Source organism: Eptatretus burgeri, chromosome 9 (genome assembly GCF_056783735.1).
Source record: "Eptatretus burgeri isolate ZD-2024b chromosome 9, Ebu_testis_v1, whole genome shotgun sequence".
Taxonomy (NCBI): domain Eukaryota; kingdom Metazoa; phylum Chordata; class Myxini; order Myxiniformes; family Myxinidae; genus Eptatretus; species Eptatretus burgeri.
In genome coordinates this window covers 34,859,714-34,883,350 of record NC_140969.1, presented here as the reverse complement: position 1 = coordinate 34,883,350, position 23,637 = coordinate 34,859,714, and the positions used below count along the sequence as shown (strand labels likewise).

The 23,637-nt window shown below is 44.1% G+C and overlaps 1 protein-coding gene and 1 long non-coding RNA gene across 3 annotated transcripts in view; one reads left to right on the top strand and one right to left on the bottom strand.

The window, feature by feature from the left end:
* LOC147019882 (protein DENND6A-like) overlaps nucleotides 1-23,637 on the bottom strand; it is a 45,268-nt gene that overhangs the window by 3,467 nt on the left and 18,164 nt on the right. For both annotated transcript variants that reach the window (XM_085894691.1, XM_085894689.1), the window contains exons 5-18: nucleotides 23,378-23,458; nucleotides 23,120-23,225; nucleotides 22,113-22,192; nucleotides 19,195-19,257; nucleotides 17,804-17,859; nucleotides 14,208-14,330; nucleotides 13,841-13,936; nucleotides 9,152-9,246; nucleotides 8,639-8,704; nucleotides 8,369-8,433; nucleotides 7,953-8,042; nucleotides 7,677-7,730; nucleotides 6,377-6,486; nucleotides 6,131-6,233 (exon numbers count right to left, since the gene is read on the bottom strand). In XM_085894691.1, coding sequence (XP_085750817.1) covers nucleotides 6,131-6,233; nucleotides 6,377-6,486; nucleotides 7,677-7,730; nucleotides 7,953-8,042; nucleotides 8,369-8,433; nucleotides 8,639-8,704; nucleotides 9,152-9,246; nucleotides 13,841-13,936; nucleotides 14,208-14,330; nucleotides 17,804-17,859; nucleotides 19,195-19,257; nucleotides 22,113-22,192; nucleotides 23,120-23,225; nucleotides 23,378-23,458 — 1,188 coding nt within the window. The remainder of the gene's footprint in view (nucleotides 1-6,130; nucleotides 6,234-6,376; nucleotides 6,487-7,676; nucleotides 7,731-7,952; nucleotides 8,043-8,368; nucleotides 8,434-8,638; nucleotides 8,705-9,151; nucleotides 9,247-13,840; nucleotides 13,937-14,207; nucleotides 14,331-17,803; nucleotides 17,860-19,194; nucleotides 19,258-22,112; nucleotides 22,193-23,119; nucleotides 23,226-23,377; nucleotides 23,459-23,637) is intronic.
* Nucleotides 15,721-17,847, top strand: LOC147019883 (uncharacterized). The gene is made up of 3 exons (XR_015061563.1): nucleotides 15,721-16,221; nucleotides 16,326-16,458; nucleotides 17,770-17,847. It is a non-coding gene; the product is annotated as an uncharacterized LOC147019883 (long non-coding RNA).

Below are 23,637 nucleotides of genomic sequence, written 5' to 3'. Positions count from 1 at the left end.
AAAGGCACTTGGAAACTGGAGGAAACTCACAGGAAGAGGTCTGCTATACCCAAAGCCACAACACAATCAGAAGACAAGTTTCTGAGAGTGAACAGCTTGCGTGATAGGGCGGCTCACAGGACAGCAGCTTCAAGCACAGCTTAACACTGGTCGAAGTAAGGAAGTCTCAGTTTCAACTGTGAAGAGAAGACTTCGAGCTGCAGGTTTGACAGGTCGAGTGGCAGGAAGAAAGCCATTGCTAAGATGGCAAAATAAGAAAAAGAGGCTTGCCTGGGCATTGAAGCATTGCCAGTGGACTACTGAAAATTGGAAGAAGGTCTTTTGGACCGATTAATCAAAATTTGAAATCTTCGGTTCATCACGTGGGGTTTTTGTACGCCATTGAGTAGGCGAAAGGATGGTTCCTCAGTGTGTGACACCATCTCTCAAACATGGAGGAGGAAGCGTGATGATCTCGGGCTCTTTTGCTGGATCCAGAGTTGGCGACTTGCACAGAGTGACTGGCACCCTGAACCAAAAGGGCGACCACAGCATTTTGCAGCACCATGCAATACCCTCTGGTCTACGCCGAGTTGGTCAGGGGTTCATCCTACAGCAAGATAATGACCCAAAACATACCTCCAGGCTATGTCAGAACTAACTTAGAAGAAAAGAACAAGACGGTGGGCTTCAAATCATGGAATGGCCAGCACAGTCTCCAGACTTAAACCCCATCGAGCTGGTTTGGGATGAACTGGACAGAAGGGTGAAAGCAAAGCAACCCACAAGTGCAACACATTTGTGGGAACTTATGCAACAGTGTTGGGAAGAACTTTTCGAACAATATTTGATTTCCATTGCAAAAAGAATGCCACGAGTATGTTCGGCTGTTATATCTGCAAAAGGTGGCTACTTTGATGAGTCAAAAATTTAGATTAAATTTTGTTCAACAAAACGATTCCATGATTTATTTTTTATCTGCAATTGTTTATTTGTTCTATGCTTTAATTTCAGTGTACATTGAAACATTAAACTGCTTAAATTTCAGTAAAAACTGGGAAAATGGGGGTGTTCTAAAACCTTTGACCGGTAGAGTAGCTGGAGAGTTCATAGAACATCTTATCCCATGTAGTCTTGAGAAAAAGGACATGGGAAGGGTTTTTTTCAACTCTTGCTTTGCATGTCTGAACACGATCTAAATTAGCATTGTTTGTGAACTTTGAATAACAGGAGTGATGGTAACCATACAAAGTTGATGGGTCAAACGGAACAGTCCAGAGTTGAAATTTCTGCCAACACTTCTCGGAGAAACTGATGATTTTGGAACGATCTTTGAGAAAAGGATGCACTATGATTGAACAAACATCTTTTGGAGGAAGGTGACACAAAGAAAAGGATGCATTAGGATTCGGTGCCACAATTTTGTCTGAATCTTGCTGTAACTCTGCCTTCAGAGAATGTGGCAAATTTGATTGGTTGAGACTGCGTAAAATTTTGCCCATGTAATGCTGAGGGTTTTTGGAAGTGCAAACAAGACGATTTGAGTTCTAGTGTTCAAATCTAGAATTAAATTGAAATAATAAGTTTTTTAAAGGTTGTAGAAAAAATAAAGATTGAATTGGAAGTTTTCCTGCTGTTGATGCACCCTCTTTCACAACACCTTATTTAATGCATTAAATTAGTTATTCGTGCCTGTTGTTTGTATCCTTGATGATGTCCTTAAAACAGTAAGTTTCCTGTTTCAAATTATTTTCAATTTGTTTAACTGCCAAGTAGGTAGACAGAGTAAAAATATTATTTCACTCCTCTCCGCACATGTGTGATCGGGACAAATTCAGAGCCAAAGTACGGTTAAACGGCAGACTTGCCTTCTGTTTAATGTTGTGATTCTTGTTCAAAATATAACATTCGATTTAAATAAGTTGTTCCTTGATCATAAAATGATAAGACTGACCGACGAACGGTCATGAAGCAATTGCTTAACCCTGCTTTTTGCTTTGCATGCGCAGGGTAAACGTCAAAGCTGACAGCTACTTCAACTGATCAATGCCATTGGATGTGATCCATGTCTTGATGCATGAACTTTCTCCGGTGCCTTTGCATCCGGTGAGCTACTTGGGAAACTGACATCTGGAATCAAGGTACCTTCAGAAGTTCCACATGCTGGGCTGAAGATTTGCATCATTATTGATGGTTATGCTCTCATGTATGCGCTTGGAAAACCAGAAGGCTGCCAAACATTTGGTGACTATGCAGATGCATTCATGCAGTCCATCAGGAAACATTTCAGAGGGAAAATAACGAGAGTTGACGTTGTCTTTGGTGTATCGGACCACAATCAATCAAACAGCTATAAGGTCCAAGTGTGTTGGCAAAAGGAAACCTATTCAAAAGATCATCAGTGGATTAGATGTGCCACTACCTTAAGTGTGGAGCCAATTAATGCACTGGAAGAGAACATAGCAGATCTTGCCAGGTTTCTTTCTGATGTCCTCAAGTCTGATATCAAAGGAGCTTCAAGAGCAATATGAGCTTGTAACAGGAGGTGATTTACTCAACCAACAGATGTAAGTTCTATGAGGAGAGTCGATACTGGCCTTCCCAAGCAAAAGTGCTGCAGTTAGAACAATTGTGCATGAGAGTAGTACTCGCACACACTATAGTTGGTAATCAGTCCTACTACAGTAGCCTGCGGAGACTTACTACACGAAACGAATGCTATTTTTTCCTGGGTTGGTGGAATCTGTGAAGAAGCTGACGCAAACTTGCATTGCATGCATGTGAAAGTTAACATGGGTGAAAAAGAAGTGTTATCTGCAGAGACACAGATGTGATGCCATTGTTCTTACACTTTCTCTCTGAAAATGTTGTGGAAACTTGGATATTAGCTGGGACATCCAAGAAACGAAAATGCTATCCCGTACATACCATCGCAAAGACACTTTCACAGAACGTGAACGATAACCTCCGCAGCTTCCACGCTTTGACCAGTTGTGACTCCACGTCATCCTTCTGAGGTCATGGAAAGAAGTCTTGCTGGAAAACATTCCAAGAACATCCTGACCTTGTCAATGGAATTGGCCACGATGGAACACTCTCTCCACCTGAAATGTATGTGTGCACCTCAATGGCGTTCCTCATGCAGCAACCATTGATCAAGCTCGGGTTTTGCTCTTCGGAAAAGCCAACAAGGGCCTGAAATGTTACCACTTAAATGAGAGATTCATTGGAAGTCCATGTTGCACATGCAATGTACCAGGCAAAGATATGGCTTCAGGCAGACTAACAGGTGAGAGAGATCACACGCTCTACCGACCCATCCGGCCGGAGTAGAGAGTCAACATCTCAAGTTGTATGGAGAAGATTATCCTCAATTCCAGATGCTCGTCTAGAACTTGTGATGTGCGGAATGATGTAAATCCAAGTGCAGCACAAAAATCTGCAAGTGTTGTCGGAAAGATCTGCAGTGCATTCACACATGTAATGTGGCAGTGACGTGACGACCTGCAGCTGCCCAGTAAACCTTCATTCGACATGTTGAACCTTCGCCGTCATAGGAATTAATTTTTGATGCACAAAATCTACTAATTAATGTGCTAATTGAAACTGCTTGCACGAATCTCTACTTCTTACCAAGAGGTGGTACTTTACATAGAAATATAATTCATAACCTTTCTTGTCATTTGAAATATTAATATCTTTGTTATATGAGGCCGATTTGTACCGTTGAATGCACGAGGGTGTTTTTTTAATCAATTTGTTTTGGTTATATGATAAATTTACTCATTTAAAATAATTTTCTTGAAGGTGATTTGGAAAAAAAAGTCAATCTTTTTTTTGGCTTATGATGATGTAATTTGTGATTTATTTAATTCCCCCCCCCCCTGCCCCCCAGGCATTTACCACAGTTTCACCACTTAAGTGTGTATTTGCTTTAGCAACCATTAGCACATCATATTCAAGGAATTTTGTTTTCATTAAAAAGTCATTACTTGTATGTGTGTCAATGCATAATTGATATAATGTCAAATTTGATCTTGAAAATTATAATCATCAAATTCAGAGGTGGCATATGGCCCCACATCATGTTCGACATCCCATGCTCTAATCGAACTGGCATGGTTATTTGCAAATCCACAAACTAGAACGGCACTCTTCGACGTCGCGACATTGCCAGATGTGCCTGCGCCCACATTATTACATCATTATACATACTTGTACCAAGTTCGATTTAAATCCCTGAACGCAGATTCAAAATATTAAATAATTCTGGTTGCAAGACTATGCGTCAAATCAGTTTGAAATTTAAAACATATATTCCCCATCACTGCTAGATCATAACTCTGACGTTTCACATCAATTGATGAAGCGGTTCAAGAGAAATAATTTTTTAAGAAGATTTTCATTGAATCCAATATGGCTGCCGGACCATGTGACCTATTGATCATTCGTGAACACCGTGGTATCTCCAAGGCTTGGAGAACATGTGGGTGAAGTTTCCCCTCAATTTGTCAGGCTGTTCTGGAGAAGATTTTTCAAGGTTTATTCTTCAAAAAAATCATAGCTGCCAAACCACGTGACCGATGACGTAATAGGCGGAGAACTTTTTATTCCTCATGGATAGGCAATCAAAACTAACGTTCTGCCTCAATCTGTTGAGCTGTTTCGGATATGATTTTTGAAGGTTTTGATGCAAAAAATAAATGACTGCCAAACCATGTGACCGATGCTGTGATCAATTCCACTCACCCCCCACCCCCCCAATACAATTTATCCCGAGATGACTCAAAATTTTCATACTGATCAGATAAAGCGTTTGGCAAATGCAATTATGACGTCACAATGAAGTCATCAAAAAATCACACTTGTTTCCCATGGGGTGGACTGGGTATGTGCCAAGTTTCACTTTTTTTCCATGGAGTGGTTTCGGAGATAGAGAGGTCCAAAGTTTTTCCTTTTTTCGAACATGGCCGCCACACCACATGACCTATGTATGACATCATAATTATCATTAAAACATTCGACATGAGTAATCACACCGATGGTGAAAATTTTGTCCATCGGATGAGCGGTGGCAGAGAAAACACAGAAAATTAGTATGGACGTACGTATGACCAGTTGTAACTGAGTCCTATCTGTACGGTCCGAACTAAAAAAAAATCTGTACGGACGGACAACCCAAAAACATAATGCCTCCGGTGACTTCGTCAGCAGAGGCATGAAAAAGTGTCCTTTGTGGAAAAAAAAAAGCTCTTGACCGACCTATGATACGAGGAGGGATTATTTAACTGCTCATGCATTTGCTTTTTCAGCTGTAACGTCAGGTTTGATTCGCGACCACACTGCAAAATGTTAACTTGGTGCTGAGCAAACAGGATGCTGCATCGGGTGTGATGCCCCTAGGATGGGACATTAACATGGGGACCCGTCTGCCAGCATTAGCTGCCACTCATGGAAGTTGAAGATGGCACGGTCTTTTCCAAGAGCAGGTTGTTGTCGCCGGCATCCCGTCCAAATTCTAAGTTCCACTCGTGACTACTACCGCTGTTATTGCAACGGTAAACCATTCGGTGCATTTCCTCACCCAGGGAAGCTGCTTCAGCATTCCTCAACACTGGAGTGTGTTTGGAACTAATCCAATAAATCAACCTGAGCGGTACACTTACCCCCCTTTGTAATGACTCGAAAAATATATAAATATTATTTTTGATTATGAAAACACGTTTTGATTTATTTAGTTCGTAAGTCAGTCTTTTAAGACCCCCCCCCTCCCACCCCCTTTCCCCCACGTGTTTCACCACAATAACTAATCCCCAAACCAAGCACCAATTGTAAAATAAAGGAATAAATGGTGATGAGTACAAATGTTTGGTTTTGTTGTGAGGGTGAGAATTTTAGCCAATCAGCATTGTGTTTATGCAACTTGATCATTTTCAACCTCTGGACATTTATACTCAATCACAATGTTTGCCACCAGGACACGACAATGTACCCAATTGTGCACAAATAACTATTAGACTTTTGCCATTGATTTTATGGGTGACCGAGCAAAATAGGGTTGTAATGATTTTCTGTAAGGATACCCAATACCAACAGATTGCCCCTATTTTTTTTAGACAGCTGGACGGTACAAGCACGACCAAAGACTTGCCGCACGCAGGAGAGCTTCGAGTTGGAGAAGTTCCAACTTCTGGGTCATCTCGCTGTGTCGGGCACGAAACCAAGTATCAAAGTTTGGAGATCGCAGGAACTGTCTGTAAGTAAAGGTCACAGGTAATTTTATAACGAGGCGTAGGTACAAACGAGTCCAATATTACTTGCCAAATGCATCAGTTCTCTGCTTGTAAAGCCAGGTGGTCGGTGTAGGATCACACGTTTCAGCCCAGTACTTACACACCTGTACAGCCCCACCCAGTCTCCTTTGAGTACCGAGGTGAGTTGTGGACCAGCATGCTCGAGGCTTTTGAAAAACTCTTCTGGAACGAAAGGCCCAACCTGTGGAGGGCTCTGTGAAAGCCGAATCGGAGGGGGGGGGGAAACAGTTGCAAACACATCCTCAGTGTGACCATCACAATGATAAACTTTATCCATGTAAGACGATCACAATGTAACGGTGAATTATGCACCTTTTTTTTCAATGAATATTTGAATTGTCAGCGAAAGTTGTTTCGTATGCAGCCTGCGGCTGTTGGTAGCATCATTTTCTGGAAGCGCGGTGCGCCGCTAATCCAGTGCGCCTGTTCCCAGTAATCTGGTACTCATATTGCCGACCTCGGAAGGACGACCGGCTCAACCCACCTGGTGTTATTTAACGGCTGACGGGGACTCAAATTCAAGACCCTAAGATCTTAAGCGAGCCACCTTAACCGTGAAGCCAACACCAGGCTTATCAGCATAAGTATAAACAGAGGCTCCGAATCTCCCCCAAAATTCAGGACATATTCAAAAACTGGCAGGTTTGTGATGCGGGGAAATGCGATCGTTTCATAAACGAGTACGTCTTCCGGTGAGGAGAGCACATGTCTGGCTAAGATATATAAAAATATATACTCCCAACAGATATAACAAAGTTTCATAAAATGCACTTGTGACCAGAAAATAGTAGTTATATTCCACAAATGATCATCATATATTTGAGAACTCATCTCGGTACCTTTGTGGCCTCGTGCTTGCCACACTTTTCTACATGGAGAGTAAATGGTTCAGTGGCTAATAATGTTTACCTGTATGAAGCAGTGAATTTCCCTTTACATTGATTCCAGTATCGATTGCAGTTTTATTCACACGACAGCAAATGTGTTTTTTTTTTTTTTCTTGCTTCAATACCACTCTTTACTCCTGGATTTCATGAATGTCTGTAATTTCCTCAACTTCGGAGTGGAGTGATGAAAGATTTTGTTTGGAGTGATGGTCGTGAATGGTTTCCTTTCGAGTGATCTCATACCAGACAATCCAAGTTCATTACCGTTTTGATTTGACGAATCAAAAAGTAAGATCTTAAACAGCGTTATGGTATTTATAATCTGGTGCATGAACAAATCGTAATGCTACCTCATTGTTTCTCTTAAATTTTGGGGAAAAAAACCAAAACAGGATTGCTTGATTGTGACAACCCCCCCCCCCCAAAAAAAACCTTATTTTCTTGTTCAGTCTATATTTTGAGATGAAATATATAATCGTTCCTCCTCTTGGAGTACCTTCCATGGAGTGATGCTCTTCTGCAGTGGCATCAAACTGGCCACGTAGCGTTCCTGAAGACAATATAAGAAAGAAAGGGGTGTTAGCTTTTGTGTGTTGGGATGTTATGATATGCTGCTTGATTCTGGGTATAGATCCAGCAGCTGAAAGCCTCAAGACAAGAATACATATTTGCATTAAACTTGCTCAAACTGGCATTTCTCAGCAATGTTGATTGTATCTGGGTGTGTAGGACTACTTGAGAATGTGTGTGCTGCACACTGGAGAATCCATACCAGGGGAATGATGAAGCTGTGGGTGAGCTCCATGAGGTAGCGACGCAGAATAGCATTCTGTACCTCCGAGGGGCGCTTGCGTTGTGCGCCCTACGGAGGATCGTAGCGCACGGGAGTTCGGCAGCATGTTTGAGGAGTGCGATTAGACACCATCCGTTCGATTTGAGATTCAAAAATAAGCACTTGGTCAAACATCATCAAGTGCTGGTGATTTCACCATTACATTAATTAGTTAACTCCAGCACAGAGCCTTTAAAGGCATATTTGGGTGCTTCCCCTTGATCACCATAAATTAACTTGAGCTGTGCTGGGTTCAAAGCCACTGAGATTCGGTTTGATCATTCACCCCAGAACCAAACTTGGATTATCATTAAATTTTGTATTTTATATTCAAACTTCAAAATATTTCATCGCACCTTTTGAAGGCGTTTGATGATTGCACGATCCTTTGTCAGGTAGGTCTTATGGGATGTGTAAACGCCTGTAGGAAAAAGGGTTGGGGGGGGGGGTGGGTCAAGACAAAAGAATGATGTGCGTGTTGTGCTCCGGTGTCTTGTAAAAAGTGTTCAACACAACTAGGCCTTTACTGATCATTTGTATATGCACATAAGACGCCATGGAAAGACTCGTTCAACAACTCATGCATGGTCTGATAGAAGAACCCCGCGCCACCATGACCCACGTACCTGGCTTTGCATCCAGAGACCTCAGTTTGTTTACTTTCTTGATTTTTGTTTGCTTTGATGCATCAGCTGTGAAACAGAGAATTTTTTTTTTTACAAACAAACATGGGCCCTGCTGGAGTACGTCATACTGAGAGCTCATTGTTTGTTTCAGAGTATGCACTTATGGTTGTGTTGTAAGCGGTGGCATATTAACACTCAAAGGTCTCTAAATGTCTTGCGACCTTTGTTTTTACTGCCAGCACATTTACGCCACTGTGTTTTCACAGTTCGTCGATTCAGCCTGTGGAATGTGGGATTCCCTTTTCAACGTGAGGTTCCACATCATCACAGCACTACTCTACAAGTATGTCGACAATTTGCAAAATCACAAGTTCGTCGGATTGCATTTTCATTGTGAAGTGCAAAGCTATATACATCGTCACACCATGACTTACAAGTGGAAATTAAGAGGATACCAAGAACACAGGCATGGCACAGAGCTCGCACGGCGAATGGGAAAGAGATTATCCATACCAGGCCCCCGCAGGTCCCCGACGCGCACGATGTGTGGCCATTGCTGAAGAGTTTTAACAAAGAAGGGGTTTGTCACGCCGAGGATGACAGATGGCCTGGGAGAAAGGACAGGATGTGAGATTAGAGATCAACACTTCATTACACATGATTTCAGATTCAAAATGGCAGGATGTATTTTCCTAACGGACATGATTCAGGCCTATTTGCTGAATCATATTTGCATGTGTGGTAGCTCATCATTTTGGCTACTGAAAAAAAAATACAGAGGGGGTCCAGGTGATGGCACCCTCACCCCTTCCCTGGTCTGCATCTAGTACCAACTGGTGAGTGACCAGGGGGGGTGAAGCCACCGTAAAGCTATCAAATATATTCTACTTTAGTCATTTGCTTTGATATCCAGTTCGAAATAACGTTTCGTCATTGTTAATGTAAATTAAATAAAAGTAGGAAGAACAAGAATTGTCTTTTAACATGTTTCATCATCTTCATCAATGTGATTCGTTCCTTCCAATGGGCTGTCATTCGCTGCCTTGGCTTTAGTCCAACACTCCCAAAGTTAATCCATATTTTCATTTTGACCAAGTGTAGAGATCGAAAGTAAGGCCCCCGACATCCCCACCATGTTGACACGACGTCACGTGCTTCCCACTTTCGCCATCAAATGTCCAGTGTGAATATCACATTTTATGTCCGAGTTAATTCGCACTCCACAAGGTAAATTTAATTCCACATTACTTGCCAATCATCATGATTTCATTAAATGTTATAAAGTTTTCTGTTTTGTTTTTATTTTTGCTCTTGATGAGTGTCAGATCAGCCAATCAAAGCTTTGATGACGGTTGGAACGCAATTGCTCATTGTGTCACAAAACGCACACCGAGCCCCCCCCCCCAGCCAACCCTTCATTTGTCCATCTTTTTTTGAACCAAGTTTCACACTGCCGGCCAAATTCATCTCATTCTTGCATCCATTGTGACCGCCAGGTCAGTTTACCGTTGTTCATCTCTCTCATCATCGTTCACCATGTCATTGCACCGAGTTCACTTTTGTAATAAACTTCATTGTTCATATAACAAAAAAAAGAGCCAAAGTTGATAGCATAGTGTCAGTCGCAAGACTTCGTGAATATGAAATTATCCCAAAAACAAAAAAGAAAAAAAAGTTTACGTGTTGTATCCCACTGATGGGCCGGGTCTGGATCCGGACCTGAACCAAAATCGAATCGGCTTGTTTTTGTCACCAAACCAACTCATCCACCAAATTTTGTCAGAATCCGTCCAAAAGTTTTTGAGATATCATGCTTTCTATAGTTTTTTGGTACTTCCTCTCAATGGTGAAGAATCACTGAAAAAAAAATTATTGGATCCAGCTCCACATCTTCACCAAAACCGAATCAATTTGTCCTTGTCACACACCCAACCTGTCCACCAAAATTCGTCCGAATCCATCGACAACTTTTTTGAGATATCCTACTCACAGACAGACAAACAGAGGTGAATACATAACCTCTGTTCACCTTCCGTGTCAGACGTAACAACTAAACAAAGCCATTATTGGAATCCACGGTACTCACTCATCAGCATCTCGACAAGCACAGGATTTGCTCCATCATCTTGCTGCAGATCGATTGATAGCCTCACAATCTTTTAACTACTCACTTATCATCTTGTTACTAATGTTCCTTCGACCACATGCTCCACCACTACCTCCTTAGCCTCAGGCTCTACCACTACCTCCTTCGCTTCGGGCTTCTCAAGTTCATTCAGTCATGATGTTTGCCACGGAAGGTGGGATGAGGTTATGTTTTCACTCCCTGTTTGTTCCTTGTGACCCTTATGTAGTATATGGTTCATGCTCACCTGCATTCCTTTTTGTACTTCCTGTCCATCAACCTCTCTTGCCTCCTGTCCTATAATCCCCCCCCCCTCCTTCCTGGATATCATTGCCAACTCCTGTTATCTCCCACAAAGACTCGTGTTTTCTATTCTCATGAAACTTGTTCCTTTGTTTGATGGCTGTTGACATAATGATTGATACTCACGTTTGTATTATATGTCTGTTTGTCTCTTGTCTACCTTTCCCAAGTGTCGGCTTGCTGACCTTTATCATTTCGCTCTTTCATGAGCCTTGAACAGTTTCAATGATGAGGAATAGGTGAACTCCTTTGTAGGTTGGAGAGACCTTGCATCCCACCTCTCACCAAATTATGATGAAGTAGAAGTTTGACGAGTAAGATCAACATTACCCATCACGAGGCCGACACTTGGCACTTTCTATACTCTGACCGCAGCCTCTGGATCTTTGACAATCTCTTGTGTCCCCCACCCTTGCAGCGAATCATCTAACCTTCCCAAGATGCACATGTTCATTGTTTTTTTGGGGGTTTTTTCTGGAAACATAAGTCAAGGCTCGTGGAAGAGATAGAACACAACAAATCAGGACGTAACATAACACAAGAAACAGCAGCAGAAGAAGGGGGGAATTGCCAACAACAGGGTGTTGGGAAAAAACTGTTCAGATGGTCAAACAAGGGACGTGGGATGATTAGAGATGGAGGTTAATCGCTGATTTGAGGATCAGTGGGGAAAAATGAGATAGAAGAGTATGGAAGGTGGTTCTACATGCAAGGGGCGAGGGGAGGAACAAATGAGTGAGGTGAGCAGTGGTTCTGGATTTTGGTGGTTGCTGGTGGACTCCGTGCGTCCTGCAGATACCTGGGGGGAGGGGGGAAAAAGCACGGAGAGGGCAGATGATGCAAAACCAGAAAGGAGGCGGAAGAAGACAGAGACCACCGCACCGACCTGTCGGTGATGGTGAAGTGATAGACCCACAGACTCAGCTTCATCGCTAAAGATTCCAATGATCTTGAAGGGTTGTGTTTCCATGGTGTCTAGCTGAGCAAGGTGTGATGCAGGGGTGCCAGTCCAGAGGAAAGAGCAGTGTTCCATCAAGCTGTGGATGAAAGCCTTGTTGGTGGATAGGAATGACTTTGCATGAAAGAGGATGCCCAGTCGCTGTCTGGTTTTGGAGGCCAACTTTGAAATGTGGCTTGTCATCGAGAGATCATGGCTGAGAGTGAGACTCGAGAGTTTGAGTGACAGAACTTCTTCGAGAGGCTTGTTGAGAAAGTCAATGAAGGGATGTGTGGTATGGTCCTTTCAGAGAGAGAGAGAGAGAGAGTGTGTGGGATTTCTCAGGGTTAAAAGACATATTCCAAGTGTTTGACCAGTTTGTGATTTTGTTAAGATCTGAGGAGAGGTAAGAGGCTGCAGCCTGTCACAAGGATGAGAGATGTCACGGCAGAGAGTGGAGTCATCAGTAAATAGATAAAGGGATTTCCCAAACAGTCAGTGAGATCATTGATGAAGATTAGGAATAAGATGGGGGCCGAGAACATGGCCTTGGGGTACTTCAATCTTGACAGTGAGAGAAGAAGAAAGGGTTCTGTTGAGAGCCACATGTTTGCTATGAGAGTGGAGGAAGGCAGGAATCCAAGAGTGGAGTTGGCCTTGGATTCCATAGGCAGAGAGTTTGGAGAGCAAGGCAGGATGCCACACTGTATTGAAAGCTCGACATATGTACAGAGAGACGGCCCTGATCTGACATTGAGAGCCTCCATCCATTGCTGGGTGAGTAGAAGCAGCATGTCCAAGGCAGAGTGACCTGGTCTAAATCCAATTGATGATCTGAGATGAGGTCGTTGGAGAAAAGGAATGATTTAATGTCATCTGCGATGATGGATTCCGTGATATTGCTGATAGCAAGGAAGCTAATTGGTCTGTAGTTAAGAGGATCTATCTCTGCACCTTTTATGTAATGCTTTGATGTTGGCTGATTTGCAAGCAGAAGGAAGATGACCTCGGGTAAATGACAGGGTGAAAAGGGCAGAGAGAGGATGTGTAAGAGCAGCAAAGCAGATTTTAGGACTCATGAGTTGATGCCATCCGGTCCAGTTGCAGAGTCAGAATTAATGGTCGAAAGAAACCTTTCCACATTTTTCAGGCGTAGATGAGTATGACTGGGAATGGCGGGTACGGAGAGGGAGGGGTTAGGGATACAGGATTTTGAAGCAAACACAGAATTGGGGTATTCGGCCTTTCATGAGCGGAGTCGGCTGTGGTGCAATTTGAAGTGAGGGAAGGGAGGGAGGGGGAGCACACACCAGAGACACACTTGACAAGGCACCACTATGTTTTAGAGGAGGTAGACAAGTTTGAAAGCTCATTCTTGAGATTGGACAAGATGTTGTTTTCTGCATCTCCTGCGAGTGGACACACACTTGTTGCGGGCTTTGTGGAATGATCTGAGGTTGCCTTCGGTCAGATTTCCCTTCCAGGAGGAGAATGCAAGTTGTTTTAAAGCAACTGCCTCACCACAGGATTCAGTGTACCAAGGATGGAAGGATTGGTAAGATAACTGAAATTTTTTTTCCCGATAAAATTATTCTCTATTGTATGCATTAACTCCCACACCTCCCTCCACTTCCTCAATACGGTGAGTCATCTGAAAGTAAAGTCAGTTCCCACATCAATCACCGGTCTGCTATCTCTCGCTCTCCCTTTCTATTACCGCACCTGTTTCTCATACCTTTCCACCTTTTAATCTTGACCACCTCCGTGCAACATCAACTTTAATCTTACAGATTTCAAAAAAAATGCTTTTTGAGGGACAATGGGTGATTGTACACACGGTGCCTGCTTCTGGCTGGTGATTTCCCGGAACTCGCTGTCGTGGATGGTGAAATAGGGCCGGAAATCGCTGCTGTACCTCAACGGAAAGATGGAGCTGAGGGGTGAGGTGGTAAGGCAAAGAGTGAAAGAGAGGGAAGTAATTATAAGAGCATCATAACACCAGCATCGTAAATACAAACAATATCGTTTGTGCAAAAGCAAGATGAGAAAACGAAGGACTGAGTGTTGTGATTTGAGTGCATTATTATTATTATTATTATTATTATTATTATTATTATTATTATTATTATTATTCTCGAGCAAGCAGCCATGTGCCTGCATGCTACCACTTTAACATGATGCAGGAAGTCAGGTGCACTGGTCACCTAACAAGTGCGAGGACTGTGTCGGCTGTTGCTGCAGGTGATGTGGCCATGACAACAAGAGGTTCACCCAATAGTACGAGCTCCCAGAGCAGCTGCAAATGGGGCAGCACTGGCTGCAGCGCCCTGTAACACAGTCATGTCAGGGGTTTCACACTCAACAGTTAAAAACGTTTTGGAGTACACGCCGATTGATACATGGTACAGCAGAACTGCCCGACAAAGATGGACAAGAGAAGAGGTAGAAAGAGTAAGGAGGGGAAATTAATTGCATAAACGAGGAAAAACATTCTCAGGCAGTACCATTGGAGTGCAAACCTCAAACGAAGCAATGAAAATGGAAACAAAAATGTATAACTAAAGTCTTTATCGTCCTTCCTCAAGCTCAGACAAGCACTTTGTGCTCAAACTCCGAATCGAAACTGGCCACAAGTGTGATTCACACGAATACGAAGCATTACAAAACGAATGGCTTAGCTGTCAAAGAGGAAGAAGCAAAGGCATAAATTAGAGAGTTCCTAGAACCCGACGCAGTGTTAAGGATTCTAATTCGATTGAAATAAAATAATGATTCGATCATATTAAAAAAATTCTGGAAATTTACTGTTGTTGATGTTAGTTTAACTATATTAATAGAATGAAAGCAGATCGCAGAAAAAGGTGAAACTATGCGATTCAGCAGGTGAACCGGATGACACGCTCTGCGTGCGAAATACCGCTATCAACTGTTATGAAGAGCACTCACCAAGTGGCTTAAGCACTCAAGCAAGCACTCCAACGAAACAACTGACCAGAAACGGCAGCTTGGCAGCGATTAGCGATCGGTCATGTCAAACGCCACCCGGAGACACCCAGTGTCAAACAATGTGAGAATTGGACAAATGAACTTTCTTTTTGCATTCAGAACTGCTGCTAAGGTCTTTATGTTTTTTTGAACTGCAGATTATTATTTTGAAATTCCGCTCAGGTCTGAAGCACCACCTTATTTAACACGTCCAAGAACTGCAAAACGAGGTTTTTGGAAGTGGCAAGAAGGTGATTTTTTGTTGTTGTTGTTGTTGTCGTGTTCAAGTGCATAATTTAAATGAAATAAAATAATTTTTTTAAACGGCGTATAAAAACATTCAGGAATTTACTGCCGTTGAAGCAGTCGATTACATCACCTTATTTAACACATTGCGTTAGTTCTTCATGCCTGTTTGTGTCCTTTATGACATCACTAAAAAGAGTAGGTTTCCTGTTTGGAATGATTTTCAATTTTTTTTGATGGCCAGACATCAGTAGTAAAGACCGTGGCCAGACCAGATATCAGACAGTAAAAAAAATCTCACTCCTCTGCACATGTGTGACTGGGACGAATTCAGAGCCGGTGAACTCGGGGTTAGTTTTCTGATTAATGTTCCGATTGATGTTCAAAATATAACATTCAATTGAAATAAAGTTGTTCCTCTTGTAAACTGACGTTTGTAGACGGGTGGACAGACAGAGAAGTGAACCAAATGCTTTACCCCATGCTTCGTGTTCGTGTGTGTGGGGTAATAAAGGATAAAAAAACAGCGAGAGGAAAGTGGAATATGATCCAAAGCAGAGGGAGGAACGACCAAGGAAAAATACACCGCAAAGCAGTCAGCAAAGATAAACCTGGAGGCTGCTGCTACATCTTTTCGTGTAATCGGTGGATAAACCACTCGTAAGGAATGTTGCATTCGAACAAGATTAAAATGAACCATCAACGCAGGGAACGATCTGCACATGGCAGAATGTTATAGATAGTTATATTATATAGTTATATTAATTATAGTAATAGATAGCTATATTAATCTACCTATAAAACAATATTCCAACGTCAGATTGAACCTCGTATTTGGAATTCCACCAAAAAGGAAATTGGGGCATGTACGAGGGAGAATGCGTGCAGGGAATGCATGACTACACAGGAAAGCACAGCCATGCAGGAGGAGCCGGCGCTATGTCCTGATCAGGAAGTACAGCCAGCGGTTGCTGCAAGCACGAAGAGGTACGTGGACAGCACACACACGGACGTGGTACAAATAGGTAGAGTGGGGTTTGTAAAAGGTGTGTGCGTGCCTGTATGATTGGTTACGTGTGTGTGGTGCGCAGGTTTTGCGGATGCATGGATTGAACTTGCACCCAGGCCCATGGTGCGTGATACCATGGTGGAGGTTACCCGGCCGTGTCGCGAACAATGTGCTTCGGCACGCAGGGAGTGGATGTGCTGCGGCACTGAAGCCAGGTGGGACATGGTGTGCATTGCGGGTGTGGGGAAAGTTGAGCGTGCCGGTGATGATCCATGCACATGTGTGAGTGAAAGGATGAGTATATAGTCAGTGCGTGTGCATGGTTAGCATGGACTGCGAGGGTTAGAGAAACGTGTATGGGGGCTAACGGTTTAGTTTTGAATTTAAAAAGGCTTCCCCAGACTGTAGCATGTACGAATCCGATTTGGAGTGAACCGACCAGAGGGGTGCAAAGGTCGCTGCATGTCCGAGCATACTTTCATGCAGGCAGGCCTTTGCCAGGTAGATAGTGTGAGTTTTATGGAGAACGCGGTGGTTGAAAAGAAAACGTTGCTGTTTGGGCGTGTTTTATCACCCTGGTAATGCCTCACTATGCTGCCTTCCCTTCCTTTCCCCTCCCCTCACCCTGCCTTCCCTTCGCCTCTCATGCTGCCTTCCCTTCCCCTCATGCTTACCTCCTCCGAAACCCCCTCCACCGCCATACAACTCTGTGGAGGTCGAGGAGAGGAAGGGGCACAAAATAATATGTGAATTGGATAATGAACAATTTTTGAGTGGTCAGAACGGTCTCCCCCTCCCCCTTCCCTCCTCTCTCCCTGCCCTGCTCTCTCCCCCCCATTCCCTCCTCTCCCCCCTTCCCTCCTCTCTCCCACCCTTCCCTCCTCTCTCCCTCCCTGGCTCTTCCCCCCCATTCCCTCCTCTCCCCCTTCCCTCCTCTCTCCCCCCATTCCCTCCTCTCTCCCCCACCCTTCCCTCCTCTCTCCCCCACCCTTCCCTCCTCTCTCCCACCACCCTTCCCTCCTCTCTCCCACCATTCCCTCCTCTCTCCCCCCATTCCCTCCTCTCTCCCCCCATTCCCTCCTCTCTCCCACCATTCCCTCCTCTCTCTCCCCCCATTCCCTCCTCTCTCCCACCCTTCCCTCCTCTCCCTCCCCAACTCCTCATATACCCGTCTGCGAAGCGACGGATTGTATTTGCTCGTATAAAATAATGTAACATTTTCTCCACTGCAAATCTTACCTTTACCATCCTACATTCCTTCTCAGACACTTTTTCCCATTTCTTTCTCATTCTTTCTAATTGCATGTCTGAACCTCATTTATTTAGTTTTGCCTTGTGACGATGTCACAGTCACAGTTGTTGTGAAAGTCCATTGTGTTTTTAATCCCTTAATTAGCCTCCATCATACATTATGTGATTTCACACAAATAAACAACAAATTGGATAAAAATATTTTGCTTCATTTTTCACAATCATACACCTTTTACTATCGCTTCGACCCCCTGCCCCCCACACCCTGACCCCAGGTTACAAAATCATGAACTGTGAATCAAAGCTCACCGAAACATGTCGCCTTCATGGACCGAGGAGAGCACCAAGGGAGCAGGTAACATATTCTACAGAGAAACACATCCAACATTGGAAGTCATTCATTTATTGTCTTTCGCACATTCATTCATTCATTCATTCATTCATTCATCACTCAGCCATTCTCTATCAGCATAAAGCCTGGACCGAAAGGATAGCTTGTGAGGTCGTGCACCTACCTTTGAGCTGTCTCGTCTGGGTTTGATTCCAATCCCGACTATAAACTGTCACCTGAGCTGGCGTTTTACAAGTGGAGTGCTGCATCAATGAGAATGTCATCCTGACGAGGGTGTTAAGCTGGCTGTCCCCTCTGCCAGCACTTGTCATAATAATGCGGCAGGAGTAGACCATTTGGCCCATCAAAGGCTGCGCTAGTATTGCCAACGTATAGTTGTTTGTCCGTGCTCTATCCCATTTAAATGCTGAGTGCAAAGTAGCGGTATGTGCAGTTTTTTTTAAAGTCTTTGGCACGACTCGGCCGGCGTTCGAACCACCATGCTCCCAGACTCAGAGCGGATGCTCTCACCACTACGCCACTGGGTCTGGTTAAAGATCAAACGGTGCCTTTTTGAAAAGAACAGGCCAATATCTGCTCGTACCGTGGTCAAATTCTACATTCGTGTTCTAATTTACGGGGATCTCTGCAACAGCAGCATACAGAAACCCAGATGCAAAAACCCAGAAATATTGCAATCGCCACCTGAAGTGGTAACAGATTATCCAACTTGGCATTCCCATCTGAGCACATGGCTCGTGATGCTCAAATGCCATATCGCGTTGATTTGTCCATTGTGTACCATTGTCTTTGTCATTTGTGTGAAAGTACACTGGTCTTCTCATGTCCTTTGTGCAGCATGTGATGCAAGTATAGGCTCATCCATGAGCCTGAAATCACCGTTAAAACACCATTCGTTCATGTCGTACACAGCCTGTGGCTGCTGGTTGCATCATTGCTGGGAGCCTGGCTGTGCCCCTGATGCAGTGCCCTCTGTAGGTTAAAGCAGGAATTTATAATTTGTTCAGAGTGCCGGCGATAGATCGCCGACTCTTCGCAAAAGACACCGTGGGATCTTTAACATCCACCGACGAATGCTGGCAGACAGGACGCTCAGCTTCACGTCCATCCGAGGGACACCGCACTCTGCCTGCAATACATCAGCATGACCGTTTATAGCTGGGCCGAGATTCAAACCTCGATTCGGCAGCTCAGATGTGAGTGTGCATACCTCTAGGAAATCCTGCCAGTCATGTTTAAACCCAAAACTGATCGATAAATAAACGGAAATTAAGGTGACGCACATGTGAACAGAAGCGGCAGACCTCGCTGCATAAAGTACATGATAAAAGGAGTCTCTCAGACCAACCTCACAGATGTCTTGTTTCAGGGTACATGCAGAAAACTTGTCTGAGCGTGAAGGGATGCGCACCTGCAGAAACAGGGTGAAACCGAAGGGGAAAATCTACATATTATGTACGCAAAATTGCCAAAATGTTTGGTGCCATTTCACCCGCCACGACACGCGCATCAAAACCATGATCTCTTTCTCTGCCCGTATATATCGCATCAGTTTAAATTGATGATGGTATTTCTAGGTAGTTGACGTCGATCGGACCATTGGGCATGGAACACGTAGCACGTATCCATAATACGGTGGTGGTGGTCATTGCCGAAGAGGAAGTTCATAGTTGCTATCGAATAAGTTTCTTGAAGTAGTTTCCTCATTCCAGCTTAGTTTAATGATTGTCAGATATCACCGAATCTGCGCATTCAAAACCTCAGTATTGTTTAATTGGCATATTTACCTCCACAACCGAAGATGGACGGAGGTTATGTTTTCACCCCTTGTTTGTATGCGAGTACAATATCTCAAAAAGTTATGAACAGATTCGGCCAAAACTTGGTGGACAGGTTGGGTGTGTGACAAGGACGAATTGATTCGATTTTGGTGAAGATCCTGATCCGAGAAGTTATAAAGTTGTTGTTCACCATTGAGAGATGGGGCCCATAATATGTAGCACGATATTTCAAGACGTAGCGGATGAGTTATGACTAAACTTGGTGGATGAGTTGGTTGGGTGACAACGATAAGTTTATTGGATTTTTTTTTAAGGTGCGGATGCAGATCTGGCTTCTCAGGGGGATACAAAACACGAACTGCTCAGCCTGGCGGAGGTATGCGCTATACCGAGTGCTGTTCTGTGGTGGGCTTGCGATCCTCGGGTCCCGTGTTCAAATCCCACTCATCTGTTGAATTAATACGAGGTGGGGTTGACTCGGTCTGTCATCCTTCCGAGGTCGGCAAAATGAGTGCCAGCTAGCTGGTATACTGTGTCGGAGTGGCGACCCGTACAGGGTTGTGCCCAATAGCCCAGAAGACTGCTTTGGCAGCACCAACGCTCTGCACAGAGTGTGGTCCCAATAGATGGAGTGCTGTTCTCGTTTGTTTTTGTGGGTTTTTTTTTTTACAGGTTCCTGTTCAGCACACTTAGTTTATTTATTTCAAAAAGGTGAACGATTGGACATTAGGTTTTATTGTCTGACTACAATCATTTGTTTTGCTGTGCTGGTGTGAATTGGTGTCAGCCGTTGCGTAGAAGTGTTCTTTGTGCTGGCAGATGGGACACACCGTCCATCAGGCATTCGTCAAAGCACCAACGCGGGTGTGTAAACATGGTAATTATATATTTTTGGAATTTGTTTACATATTTTTTGGAGTTTGTTTATTGCGACGATCCATCTGTACTTCAGCACAGATTTAGCAGGAGGGTGAGGAGGGGGTCGGGGGAAGTACCTGTAACTCCTTCCCTCTCCTACTATCCTCGACTGCTAAGCTTGTTATATGAACTATGTGGATAGACCTGAACAGGTATGCGAATGCCCACAACAATAAACAGACAGCGGGGGTACGTGGGCTAGCAGCTGATAAAAAAAATGTGTACGACAATTGTGAAACAAAACTGCAATTCGGAAAAAAACTACTCGACGAACCTGCTGAACCATAGGGTACAAAAGAGGACACCACTCCTTAGCAGCGGTACACTCAAAGGAACATGGCGCTGGAAATGAAAACACTTGGAGAGCACATGGCGCATTCCTCATATTGGGGGGAAACCGCTGTGTGGTAGGGTCATCGAGGAATCCCCACAAACCAAATGCTGAACAAGGTTAACGTGCATGTTATGGCAGGGACAACGTTCAGAAAGAGTTCAATGAACAGACAGCAAACAGTACCACAACCGAACAAACAAACCGCTGTAATAATGGAGTATTATCAGAGGAGACGTGACCGAACGGTACAACAGCGTGGACCCGGGTTGTTGTGAAATGTCGCCGTTTAAAGGAAGCAGAAAAAGATATCTTGCTGCTAATGAAAGCAACCAAACGTCCCGATGATACCACTCACCCGTCGAGATACTTAAAATATCATGACAATCAAGACCTTAACTCATCAACACTGATGTGATGAACCATCTCACATCTTCCCCAATCCAAAACCATGATATTTTCTCCACTCGTTACCCCCACCCCCAACCCCAATCCCTTCTCCTTCCAAGTTTCCTTCGGTATCCATCTTATCCATCCCATGCATCCTTTCCTGCCCCCTCCCCTCCCACTCCTCTCCACACCCATTGCTTGCCCAAGTCTGCCTCTATCTTGTCCTATAACTCCATTATTGGTGTCTCCCCCACTTCCTCTCGACTGTAACCTTTGTCCTGTTACCTCCTTATCTGTTCAGTGTATTATCTCTTCCAAGAGCCTTGACACTGTATACAAAAATAAAATAAAAATCGAGATTCCGTGCTCACCTCTTGTGCGCTGTAACTCCCAAAGTTATCTACACTGTTCGCTATTTCCAACACACTGGATGTAACCGCTTGTTAACGTCGTTCATGAACAAGTGGTTATTTTGAAATATCCTGAGAATTGTGATTGTTTACCTATAATTTTCTTTACAGTCTTGTATTTAGCTTTTCCTGGCATTGTTATGCAATTTGTTTTCATGCTGTGATAACACAATGCCAAACACCCAATCCCCATTCGGCCCTTGATCCTGGTTGGTGTGGTGTGAAGACAAAAATCGACGATTCTCGCAATATTGGCTCGCTCTCAGTCCAGTTAGTCCGACAGTGCTGAACGCAACACTGCTCGGTGGCTTCTGATTGAAATGACGCTAATGTACCAACACCGTGCGAGGGACCGTGCAAGCCAATGTCTCCTAACACCGTACAACGGAGTACGATTGATGACACGGAGGTGCTGCAACATTGATGTGATGTGTACCTGTATGACGAGCCCCATGATGGGGAGATTGAGGGTTTTTCCAGGAATGGGATTGGGCCATCGGTCAATGTCCTTGCAAGCTGTAACATCAAGGGTGGGAGTCAAAGAAAAGAAGAAAACGAGTTAATTGGGGCTAGGGGCGTTGTGTGATTATAAAATAATGAGCGGAGGTGCGTGTGCCGTTAGTGCCAAATCCATTGCTCCGATGAGTTAGCAACAATGGCGCCATGTCCGTAACACACGGCGAGAGGTCGAGACACAGACTGGTTTCTTGAGTTGGACTTTTAACGCAACGATGCAAACTCCGTGCTTTGGTGCGCACATGCGATGCCGAGGGATAGGAGTGCTTGTTGTTGAAGACAGGTGCAAGATAACTTGCGAGGACGCACGAGACCCCCGCCTGTAGTGCAACCAGGGTGACAGCATATCTTTCCGCCTCAACGGGGTGGTGGGAGAGGCATGACAGTATCCCGTGACTATGTGCGACCGTGGCTGAGACCGGCGTGACATTGGGAATGGTTAAAAACTTCGCTTTTCAACGTGCGAGGAGTACCGAGCCCGGGGGCAAAGAGCCGAAACTCCACGACAGTGGTTTTGGACTAACGGATTGAGGACACAATCACACCTGGCTCGCTGGTTTGCTGGGGTGTTTCTGCCCGACATGACATTGTTTGGAAGCATTGTTTTTATGAAACATCTTGGGGAATCTTTCAAGCGACAACTTTAAGCATTTGTTAACCCATGGGAACACCCGTCCATTGTGTCCCCCTCCCCCCCCCAAAAAAACTCAATCCCTTCAAACACGTTTCCTCGCGATTAATCTTCTCTATCTGAGATCATCCTTCTTTCGCAATGTCCTCTCAAGCACAGAAAAAAAAAAGTGATCAGCCACCGAAATGTAAAATGAACAAAGGAGGAAACAAAAGTTCATGGTTTCCAAAAGGAGCTTCTGTCCATGACTAGAAAGGCTCTGCAAGAAGGTTAAAACCAAGGGCAATGAGTCGTACCAGCCTCCAAGCACGGCTCCAGTTTCTCAAAGTACTCCGGGGCCACGAGCTTGGCCACGGAGCTGAACAGGTTCACAAAGGGCAGCCGACTGAGGAGGACGAGTGACTGTGGAGTGGCAAAACAAAAACTTGCTGGAAATTGAATGTGCATGATGAAATATGTACTGTTGTCATGACAACATTCAACATGTAAGGATTAGTTAATTAGCAAGCAGGTCACCTTCACTCGCATTATGCATAATCCGCCTACGGACTTACCTTCTGAAAGTATCCTCGTTTTAGGGAATTGTCTTTCACTTGACGAAAGTACACGTACCCGTAGAAATAATGAGGATCTCTCTGGGGATGAGCAAAAGTTTAAAGTTACTGATAATGGTGAACGAAAGACAAAAGCATAAAGAAATCATCTTGCCTCGCACGTTCATTCTGAACAGCAATACCATCGTTAACAGGAACACGCTACTATTATGGCCCACATACCTTTTTCATGCATGCACCCTATTAAAGAGCAGGTTTTG